Genomic DNA, 12,240 nt, shown 5'->3' on the forward strand with positions numbered 1-12,240 from the left:
TGGTTTGGTTGTGGAAGAGGGGGCCGATTGGTGGGGGACATTCCATTTTCACAAATTCATCTGGGAAAGTGGAATTGCCCTTTAAGCACTTCCCTTGCAGTAGTCAGGCTCAATAAGCACTTTTTGTTCTGTGAATTGATTAAAAAGTAATTATAAAAAGTCACCCGCACTCCATACAGCATACAGACCTTCACGGTAGTTTGGTGCTTGAAGTGACAACACGGATGGCGCCGTGTCAGATGCAGTCCATGATAGAAGTCACCAGCACTCAGTGATATGTGCGAGAAGTAAAAGCTGTATACTTCTGTATGGCTCCATGGCACTTGTGACAATTCAATAAAAGTGCTTTATACTTCTCGTGCATATCGAGTGTTGGTGACTTCTATTATGAACTGGATTAAAAAGTATGCTTGTTCTGGAGCATTAAAGTGGCGGCCTGCTGTCTTAAAAAAACATTTAAGGCTGTCTACTGAAAAACTATCAGCTTAAAACCATTTGAACTGATTCTTACAGTGAAGCACTTTTTTTTTTTTTTTTGCAGGTCACAGACTCAAAGTATTTAAAGCATAGACAACCAGGCAACTAATCTTTAGAAAGTTTTCAGCAATGACAGCTCCATATTTCTCTTAGGGCATATTTCCCCCAATATTTAACCCTAGAAAGATTTTATTTGGTGGTCCTGTTATGTGTAGGCACTGGTGCTATTTTAAGTGCAGCACACTTTTCAAACGCATTGCAGTCATTTAGTCCTTTTCAAGCAATGTGATATTTGTGTTGGCCCTGACCTGGTTGGCCTAGTGTCCATGGACATTGGTCAAATTAGCATGACAATTCTTGTCTTTGCAGGGGATACTGATGCTGCAAAGACCTCAGATGATATCAGTCTTAGCCTTGGCCAGAGCTATAGTTTGTGCAAAGAAGGAAGTGAAGACCAAGGTAAAACAGAATGAGTTTGTGTGCAAGGTGCCATGACTGTTGCTGAAAGTGTGTTGCTCTCTGCATGTTAAATTGACCAATACAAGGTCATGAGCAGTAGTGTCCAAGTAAGCAGCATTTGTCCTTGAAACAATGCCTATTCACACCCTGCAGTGTTGCTTAGCTAAATGAGCTATCTATGCATATATCACAGCTGGAATGCTACTGTATAATCTGCTAGAAAATACATGCATGGCTGCAGCTTTTCCTGGCTTAGGGCTTTATTGCTTCCATCCAATTCACTTGTCCAGCACAGACTGCATAGCATATGATACAGTGTGTTAATGTTTTTCATTGTGTATTAAGTATCTTAGTGTATCAGAGAAAATGTTTCTTAAATTGATCATTGGGGAGCATTAAAAGTGCTTTTTTTTACAGATCAATTTGTGGAAACCTGTGCTGAGAGAAATAAGGAAACTGCTTTTACAGGGGAGTCCTGAAAGTGCTAGTTCTCTGGTTGTTGAGCTGATCTAATGTCTTCAGTACTTCATTAGTTATGCTAGTATCGATATCAGTGCCCATACCGAGTATTTGGACGAGTACTCGCAAATGCTCCGATACCTGAGCTTCCGGTAACGGGTATCTGGGCAGCGACTCATTTTCGGCCAATCAGGAAGCCGGCAGCGTGTAATGACTTGCCGCCTAGCTTCCTGATTGGTCGTAAAGCTGGCCAATCAGGAAGCCGGACGGCGAGTCATTACCTGCTCCCCCGGCTTCCTGATTGCCCAGAAAGATGGCTTCATGCTCCCTTGTCATCTGCTGACGAGGGAGCATGGGGCCAGCTTTTCCGACCAATCAAGAAGCCGAATGGTGGGTAATGATTTGCCGTCCAACTCACTATGACTTGGCTTGCTGCATACTTGTTCCAGGTTGGTGATTAAGAGCTTGAGACAGCCAGGTGGGTAGATTTTCATTAGGCGGTCAACAGTGATAGGCCCCATGTTTCTCAGCACAGTTTTCCTTTAAGGCTGCTACAGGTAATATAATAAGTTGGGTTATTTTATAGGTACTAGGGATGCTCTGATACCATTTTTTCCAGTACGAGTACAAATACTTTTCCTCAAGTACTTGCCTAAACCAATTAGCGATACCTTTTTTTGTGTTATGTGATTTTTGTTTTTCTCAAAACAATACAGACTAATGATTTTAGGACAGCGCCAGGGCCTAGTCACAGCGACCGCTGCAACCCCTGCGACCCTGGTAGTTCTGCCACAGACTCCAAGTTGTAGAGGGGCTACAAATCTCTACATTACATTATACAGAATTGCAGATTACCACCAGCTGTAGAGTACAAATCTCAGCAAAACATTATATAGCAATGCAGAATACCATCATCAGCTATAGAGGACTACAAATCCCACAATACATTATACCGCAATGTAGAATGGCACTGGCTATAAAGGACTACAAAAAGCAATACATTACATGGCAATGCAGAATAATGGTATATGAATTTTCTACATGCACTGTGCTGCTGCTCTGCTCCAGGGTGCCCGGATGATATCTCGGGTCTCAGGAGGGGTGCGGGGATCTCAGAAGGGGGTGATGTGGGGAACAGCACTGTAAACAGGCGATGTGAGGTCCCCATTGAGCACAGGATCTTACGACAGTCGCTTCAATTAAAAAAAAATGCAAAGCTCTGGTATCGGTTTTGGGTATCGTACATTTTCACGAGTGAAGTTTCTGCACCAATACTGGTAACGGTATTGGTGCATCCCTTAAAGGCACTATTCACACTTGTGCAGTTTTGTGCAACAAAACAACAAACCAAATGCAGCATTGGATCTGTGCAATCTTCACATTAGAACTGTTTGCTCTCTGTTTACATTATGCACGTATATTACCATTGACTATGGCACAGATCGTAGGTGTTTCGTGTGCAGTTTTTACATTTTCACGGCACTGAAAAAAAGTATAAATGCGAGCAGCACCTTATTGTTGTTGTGTTAATGAATGCAGTGATAATTTGCTCTAAAACTTTAGTGCATTAAGTTGTTCTTGAGGACTCTCTGGGGAATGCCAATTTAGATTGCAGACACATTCATGTCGACGCAGTCACCAAATAAAATTTTCATTAAATGAGTGTTGTGACTGCAGGTTGTAACTTAAACTGATATTTGTAATGTAATGGTGAATCACTAACTGGCTTCAGGGACTCATAAGATATCTGCAACTGATTTTTCCAGTTTTGTCAGCTGACAATAGTCATCGCAAGGGAGCCCTAGTCTTGCTGTTGAATTGCTTCTCATAAAGTTTACACCAGAGATTTCTACAAGAGAAATGAGAATTCCGTGGTTCATTAGTTATAGGAGCTCTTGAGTAGCCTTATTCCTCCGGAGTTTTTTTTTAATGAAGCCGATGGGTAATTTAACCTACCAGCATACCCATAATTTCTGCTTCGACTGCGTGGTCTCAATATAGTCATCTGGCTAACGCTGTGTCATTCAAATGTCCTGACCTAGTTTTTGAGCTGTTTGAATATGGCAGACAAAATGCTACTGTTCCAAAGAGCACAGATGGAATCTACGTACTTATATGTATAATTGCGTTCATACAATGTACTATCCAATTGATGCCAGTTTAGATGCAACCCACAGTAACTGTGCCCCTCGCTGGCTGCATTAACGCATAATTATATAAGAACAGGTAACATGTATCTGTATGTTTTGCTCCTTTCTTTCAGGGGCTGCAGTGCCTGATATCTAATGGTGCTTGTGGGTTTTTTTTCTCCGTAAAATTTGGTATACTTTGTTTGTTGGAAATGTTCTACTCTGCTGGCACCTTGTTCTAGTATTTTGTATTCTAGGTGTTCTTTACTTTTTTTTTTTTATGTTTTTGAATGCCAGTTACACACTCATTAACAGCATGGTTCAGTTGCATTCATAGCCCCTTTATCTGCTAGTAAATTGCTGCTTGCACCAGTTATATTTGGTGTTATAAAAGCATGCTCTTTCCATGTAGACCACCCTTTTGTTAGAGCATGTGCAGCTGTATGTGGAATCTCCAGAGATGTTTCTAACAAGTCTGCTAAGAAATGACAAAAACACAAGAGAAGCTAATTTTACCCCAGTAGTCTTCCAGGACAGCCCATAAGAGACCTCTGTCTCCTCCTTCGGCTGTCCTGGAATTTGTATTTTTTTTTTTCAAAGCATTTGTTTTTGGTAGGTTTAGTTTACTAGTGAAATTAAATAATTGATGATCAAATTTTGTTGGGTTTTTTTTTTTAGTGTTATTGAAAGAGTGGCAAAACCTTTTCTGCCTATTGCTAGGTTTCTTGTGGATCCATTCCTTTTTGAAACTCATATTCAGATAACTAATCTGCTCTGGCAACTCATTATTTTCCTTAAATTAAGTGAAAGCCTTCCAAGCTGGCTATAGAAAGTTATAAGGTTTATTGATACTTGGACTTTCATGTGGAATCTCAGCTTGGCTTGCACTAGAAAGATGTAGTCACTGCTTTATAACAGGAGGGTTACTATATGTTTGCCAGGAAGTTATGTATATTGATTAGTGAATCACCAAATTAGTATTTGTTTAAAAATAATCAGTGCCCTTTTAACACTCCAATTGGCTAATTTTATATATTTAGATGAAGTTAACATTGTCAGTTTGACTTTTTATTATTTTCTTTTCCTTTCTCTTTCTGCCCACCAAGAGCTGTGTTGGGATCCAGATCTCTGATGGGCATGTTTACACAGTAATAATTATATGAATACATATCCTCAGGCACCCTTTACATGCGCAAGCTTCTGGATCTGATATCTCCTCATCCATAAGTCCACCTATAGTACACAATCTGTCCTTATTATAAGAAAATTCGCTTTTTTAACCACTTGCCGTCCGCCCGTAGTAAAAAAACGGACGGACGGCACTGCAGCATTTGCGGGTTGCCGTCCAGACGGCATTTTTTTTCTGCTCGCGCGCGCCCTCTAGCGGGCACGTACGGGCAGAAAAGACCCGACCATTGCACACACCCGTTACCGGGTGTTTCACATATAGGCGATTAGCGGCTCCATAGCCCGCCGATCGTCTATATGTGCTCGTTCGAAAAAACTCGCACCGGGCACAGCGGAGCCCGGGATCAGCGGTACAACGGCAGGGGGGGGGCGCGGATGGGGGGGGACGGGACCGATCGGCACCCCATACACGCGATCCGCCGGCTCAACAGCCGGCAGATCGCTTGTATGGTGACAGTCATCGCTGCCTGTTTTAAAATTTCGGCCATTTCCCGCTGTCTGAGCGGACGTCTAAAGACGCCCGCTCAGATCTAGAGAGCTCGGGCCGGCCGTTTTTTTACTACGGCCGGCCCGGAGGTGGTTAATGAAGGAATTTTGGTATTTATTGCTTAGATGTCAGGATTTTATTAAGAAAACGAGGCAATGCTGTCTGCCTTTCCTTTTTAAAGTTTCCAGGGCACCACATCAGGAACATAAATATCACTGTTTTTGGAGGACTGAAAGGGTGCATGTCCAACTCCTTACTGGAACTGGCCCATTTGTCCTTGAACACTGGGGGGCTGCTTCAAAAGGAGCATCCTAAGGCTTCATTCACACTATTAGACCGCTATAAGCGACAGTCTGCATGTAATAGTATTTGATAGTTTGAAATAGATCGTAAACATTATATGAAAGTAATAATTAGTCATTTCTTTCAATAAAATAAATAAATAATTGTTTCTATAAATACCAGCTGAGCATATAAAGCAAATGGGCAGATAATGATTCAATCAATTTGGGCATGAAATCTCACCATCATACTGATATCACTATGTATATCTTTCAGCACAAATGAAGAATGTTAAAATGAGGGCTAAAAAAAAGTCCCAGTCTCTTCTAAGGAGTTGCCAATTCACCTGGAAGGGCATGAGCCAGTCTGATTATTTAAGAGATGTCACATTTTTAGGCTTCATTCACACTATGCTATTTGGGATAGCAAGCAGACAATAGCAGCAGGAATCCCATATATCCCATTTAGATGTGGCCACTGTACCCATTCAAGGTAATGACTGGGTGACAGCCACATCTGTATGGGGTAGCATGCGTGTAATCATATGTGATACAATTACATGCGGTTTGGAATGGATCCCTGTCCCTGGATGCATCTATCCTGTGTCCAGGGACAGTGATCCATTCCAAACAGCATGCAATTGTATCACATTATTATTATATTATACCGTATATACTCGAGTATAAGCCGTCCCGAATATAAGCCGAGGTACCTAATTTTACAAAAAAAAACTGGGAAAAAGTATTGACCCGAATATAAGCCGAGGGTGGGAAATGAGGCAGCTACTGGTAGATAGATACCATAAGACAAGATGGTATGCAGGGCCCTGCCCGTGAGGGCCTACATACGATTACATGCATACTACCCCATACAGATGTGGCTGATGTCACCCAGTCATTAACTTGAATGGGTACAGTGGCCACATCTAAATGGGATATTTGGGATTCCTGCTGCGATTGTCTGCTTGCTATCCCAAATAGCATAGTGTGAATGAAGCCTAAAAATGTGACATCTCTTAAATAATCAGACTGGCTCATGCCCTTCCAGGTGAATTGGCAACTCCTTAGAAGAGACTGGGACTTTTTTTTAGCCCTCATTTTAACCTTCTTCATTTGTGCCAAAAGATATACATAGTGATGTCAGTATGATGGAGAAATGTCATGCCCAAATTGATTGAATCCTAGTTATCTGCCTATTTGCTTGATATCCTCAGCTGGTATTTATAGGAACAATTATTAAATTTTTTTTATTGAAAGAAGTGACTCTAATTTATTACTTTCATATAATGTTTACAATCATAACTAAAATGCGCACTCACTAAAAATAACTTCTCATTGAAGTACCGTACTCTTATCATAGCAAAGAATCTGGCAGAGCAAATCTTAAAGATGAGCTCCAAGCAATTTAATAATTTCGCCTGGAGTTCTTCTTTATTTTGTTATTGGTCAATATGAGTCCGTATAAATTAGGTTTTGTTGCTTTGGGCGTATACCGTATAAAATATTCTAGTCCTCTCATGGTTAAAAAATTGTGCCTGAAATGTATTTAACTCTTATTACTAGCTCTGATGTGCAATATACAGTGTTTTCTATTATAGATTGAGTTTTTGTTTTCTAATCTGTGATCTATTTCTCCTGCAGAGTTAACTGTGGATCAGAAGCTTTTCCGTCTGGTCTCCAATGACTCTTTTGTCTCCATTCAGCCTTCAATATCCTCTGGAGGCAAGGACTTTAATAGGGACTTCAGTGACAAAGGCTCAATTGCAACACACAGTCACCATCACCATGTTGATCTGTCACTGTCTAATGCCTGTGATACAGAACTGGCTTCACTTGTTCCATTGCATTCGCATTCATACAGGAAAGACCATAGACCAAGAGGTGTCCCGAGGACTTCAAGCTCTGCTGTTGCTTTTCCAGACACTTCCCTCACGGACTTTCCACTCTATCAACAAAGGCGCGGGCTGGATCCTGTTAGTGAACTTGAAGCTTCCAAACCACATTCTGGGTCCAAAGATTCTCTTGTAGATAATGCTTGTGCTTCAGGGATTTTTCAATTAGACTGTCTCAAAAGCAAAGGTTCCCAGCAGCTTTCAAGGACCAGTAGCGTAAAACATATGAAGTCTGACAAAAGCATGGATAGCCTAAGGAGCCTTAGCACCAGGAGCAGTGGATCCACAGAAAGCTACTGTAGTGGGACAGACCGGGACACAAATAGCACCGTTAGCAGCTACAAAAGTGAACAGACGAGTTCAACTCATGTGGAGAGCATTTTATCGGAACATGAGGAGGCAACTGCTATAAAGAGAGGCCTTTGTAGTGACCCAGAAGAGGAGCATAGTTCAGCTACTGATAAAAGGACTAGTAGTGTGAGGACTGCTGTAGAAAGAAATTCAGCTCAGGAAGCAAAGGATGCCAACACATCTGACGATGTGCAGAGTCCAAGGGGTCTTAGCTCATCGGCATCTGAAGAAGCAAACAAGAACCCCCATGCAAATGAACTAACTGCTCAAGCTGACTGGATGCCTGGGAAGCTCCCAGTTACTCACGATGACCCAACTGAGAAACCAGTGATTTTAGTAGACATAAGATCATTTAAGGAAACGGGTATTAAGCATCGGGATAACGATGTACGACCCAAATCGTCTAGTTTAATACACAGGACATCTTCCTCACATAAATCATGTAGGAGGCGGACAGGTAAAAAACGAGCCAGCAGCTTTGATGCTAGCAGACACAAAGAGTACGTCTCGTTTCAAGGCATAGCTGATACCAAACCTCACAGCACTGGTTTTTGTCATGATGAGGATTCTAGTGACCAAAGCGACTTGAGCAGGACCTCAAGTGTGCAGTCAGCTCACCGTTTCAGCAGTGATAGCTCTTCCAGCACTACTTCCCATTCATGTCAGTCCCCAGAGGCCAGATACACTGCTCTAAGGACAAAATATCACATCAAAGACAAAGGGGCGGAGTCTCGTAGAACCCACTTCAGTTGTGAAGGAACTAGCAAAAAACGCTCCAACCGAAGGACTACCAGCTCAAGTGGTACCAAAAGCCGTGCCAGGGTATTAAGCCTGGACAGTGGCACTGTAGTTAGCTTGGGTGACCCCAACAGACTGGCAGCACCCGAAAGTATCAAACCTTTAACCACTTCAAAGTCAGATCTAGAGGCCAAAGAGGGGGAAGTTCTTGATCAGCTGTCTTTGCTAGGACGGGCATCACAATTAGAATCTGTAACTCGTTCAAGAAATAGTTTGCCCAGCCAGGTTACTTTTCAAGATGTAGAAGAAAGAGAATCTGCTGTTGGAGGTACGAGAGCCACTTTTGTGTGTGTGTGTGTATATATATATATATGTATATATGTGTGTGTGTGTGTGTGTGTATATATATATATATTAGGGTTGCACAGATACCAAGTACAGTACTCGGTACAAGTACGAGTACATGTACCGATACTTTTGAGCTCCAAGGCTAGACTAGAGAAAAATTCAAAAGTTAGGAGGCAGCTGTCATTTGTAAGGAGCACACGGAGCTCCTGGGATTTGTACATCTCTGTTTTAATGTACGATTTTGTTTATATAAATAAAGGGATGCACAGATACCAGTTTTGCGAGTACGAGTACTGGTACTTGCCGAGTACTTACAAGTACGAGTACTGATACATTTTTGTTTATTGTCATGTGACAGTTTTTCTAAAACAATACAGACTAATGATTTCAGGACAGTGGTGGAGCGCCAGAGCCAGGTCCCAGGTGCAACCGCTGCAACCCCGGTAGTTGAAAATGCCAAGTATCGGCACTGGTACTCGAAAAGTATCTGTGCAACCCTAATATATCTGTGCAACCCTAATATAACGCCAGCTCCCATAATTAGTTGTATTCAAACATCAAAATGAAACAAAAAAAAACACACACACCCACTAATATGTTTTTTTTTTTGTTTCATTTTGATGTTTGAATACAACTAATTATGGGAGCTGGCGTTGGTTTTTTTTCTGCTGATATGGAGACTACCGGTAAGTCTGAAATACTTGCCATACTTTTACATTAAGAAAGTTATCTTTGTGTACAACTCCTCTACCTCGACTTGTCTTTGCAGATGAAAGAAATCAGATTAAGTGATCATTTGCTGCTGCTGAGCTGTGTGGTCTATCGCTTCTCTCTCTTTTTGGAAGTATTCATATGTTGTCATTTGGTATAGCTGTGCAGTGGCACCCATGGTAGCAATGTTCCAGGCGGCATGCACTCCCTATTGCATTATCTTCAACAGGGAAAAGGATAATGCAAGAAATAAGTTAATATCCATTAGGAAACTTGTCTTTGCCGTGTAACTGATGCAGTTTACTTGATAACTTTAGCCTGGAGGTAGCCTATGAGGGCTAGTTCACACCAGCCACAGTGCGTTCCGGCCCGATTCTGGGCGGAACGCACTGGATCGCATTGCGGCCATCTCACTTTGTTGTGGGGTGGGAGGGGGCGTGGCATTGAAGTGAATGGGACTGCAGGCATTGATGTGCATTGCGGCCGGAGGGCGTAGCTGGGGTGCCATTCACGTCAATGCACTGCCACGCCCCCTCCCACCCCACAACAAGGTGAGCCAGCCGTAGTGCGTTAGAGGCAGAATCTGGCCGGAACGCACTGGCTGGTGTGAACTAGCCCTGAATTTTTCCAGCACATGAAGGGTAGAGCTTCCAGTGTTTTTTCAATAATTTCTATTTTGTAAAAATTAAGATGTTGAAGGTTTATCTCTGCTTTAACTAGGTCAGTTTTATTTATTTTTTTTAATTTGTGTTTTATTACAGTTAATAAAACTTTTGGGAGGTGGCATAAGACTAATTGCAGTACAGGAGGCTGCCAGTGTGGCTGGTTTACTAGAGGATGAGAACGTATTGTGACACACCCAGCGCATGTGTGCTTCTTATGTATTCTGCATTTACGCCAATTATAGCATATGCAAAAACTTTTCAAACATAATTACATTTTAAGTGATGAACAGGGCCCATTGAAAAGCAAATGGACCTAATTTGTGAAAGGGGGTTCCTTCCCCCACAGGAAAGTATCAATCCTGCTGCTCGAAGTGTGTGTGTGCGTGCGCGCTCTCTATCGCCAGATGCAAGGTTTCTGTGTCTATGTACCTGCTCCTGCTGCGGAGTCTTAATTACACTGATTAAGCTATAAATAAAAAGTTGAGATTTCTTCATCAGTTGAGTTAACATGTAACCAGAGACCTTGGCAGATTGATATTTGTGAGCGATTCAGGTGCCTCACATCTCAAATTAGTTTTTTTTAGTTAGTACAGCCCCTTTTAAGTACTTACATCCTTTAAAAGCTCTGTAGGCAAATGTAAACCAGCATAGTCAATTACGCAACAATAACATGTGTTTATTAATTCTCAATAAGTGTCAATTTTACTTAGGCCTTGTTCACGCCAAGCGCGGAGCAGGTGCAGAGCAGTTACAGACCGGAGCAAAACTACGTCCAGTGTATTCCAATGGAATACAGCAGGCCCTATTTTACCTGCTCTGGAACGCATGCAAACGCATCAAAAACACATGCCAACGCCTGGAACGCACTAAAAGCCCATTTTAAACGAAACATTTTTTTTTTACCAAAAACGGCCCGGAACGAATCAAAAACGCGGCACAACCCACTGCACTGCATGTGCAGAAACTCATGCAGATCTGCTCTGCATTTGGTGTGAACAAGGCCTTATATTACAACTCAAAAGATACCTGTACTGAGAAAGATTTGAATGCTGCCTTTGCTCCTTGGTTTCATTGTGTTTCTAAATCACTGGCCCAGAAGAAGCAAAACCAGAGTGAAGCCAGTCGGCATGATCTACATGTTTGTTCCTGGCCAGTGATTCAAAGCAGTGCCTAAATCGGATCAGCAATCCAATGTACGGATTGCCTTCGGTACATATTTTCTTTTAAAAAAAGATGCAAAGGTGATAAAACAGATATATATTCAGTTTATAAATGCCTTTTAAATGTATTTTTTCAGGCTAAAGAAGAACCTGTAACAAATATGGGTTTGTTATATTTATATGGCACCAACATAACGCCTGAATGGCATCTTTAGTTGCATGTTTGTCAAAAATCTGTGCTTGCTTTCAATTATTGCTTTGTTTAAATGTGGCTTACTTGCAAATTAACCTGATTTTAATTTGATTTGTACATTTTCGGTTATTTTGTAAAGTTCCAGGTATTGTTTTCCTGAAAATTAAGGCAACATACATTTATTTAGTTAACTTATTTGCTTAGGTTGTCTATTAAAGTGAAAAAGAATTGCATGCAAAATAAGCACATACCTCCTCTGCTGCCTGCGCCTCCTAGATGCCGCTTTGTTGAGATATTGTCCCCCAAAGTCGGATGGGTTAATATACTGTTGGTCTCTTGTGTCAGAGCTTAGCAGTTCCTCGTGCTGACCTACATGTCACATGATGTAGGTCATTATTGACACATCAATAATTGCTGGTTTTTGTAGGTAGTTCTTGAGCAGTTTTATTTTTTTTTGCCAGGTCACTTTAAGAAGTCAATATTCGTTTACTATATCTAAGAAATTGTTAGTAGATATTGAACCTGTTCCTTCAATATTGATGAGAGAGTAAGTAGGCAACTCTTTTGGCTGCAGTGAAAGTGCTTACATCCTGGGTGCCGCCGCTGGAATGGCCCCTAGCTCCTGGTTGCCGCCGCTGGAATGGCCCCTAGCTCCTGGGTGCCGCCGCTGGAATGACCACTAGCTCCTGGGGGACGCCGCGG

General features: G+C 41.8%; 1 protein-coding gene across 1 annotated transcript in view; it reads left to right on the plus strand.

Annotated features, from left to right (window-relative positions):
• PCNX1 (pecanex homolog 1 (Drosophila)) overlaps positions 1-12,240 on the plus strand; it is a 110,715-nt gene that overhangs the window by 36,515 nt on the left and 61,960 nt on the right. The window contains 2 exon segments of the mRNA XM_018567924.1: positions 847-936; positions 7,122-8,789. Coding sequence (XP_018423426.1) covers positions 847-936; positions 7,122-8,789 — 1,758 coding nt within the window.

This window comes from Nanorana parkeri, unplaced genomic scaffold (genome assembly GCF_000935625.1).
Source record: "Nanorana parkeri isolate BGI_ZX_2015 unplaced genomic scaffold, ASM93562v1 scaffold1116, whole genome shotgun sequence".
NCBI classification, from domain to species: domain Eukaryota; kingdom Metazoa; phylum Chordata; class Amphibia; order Anura; family Dicroglossidae; genus Nanorana; species Nanorana parkeri.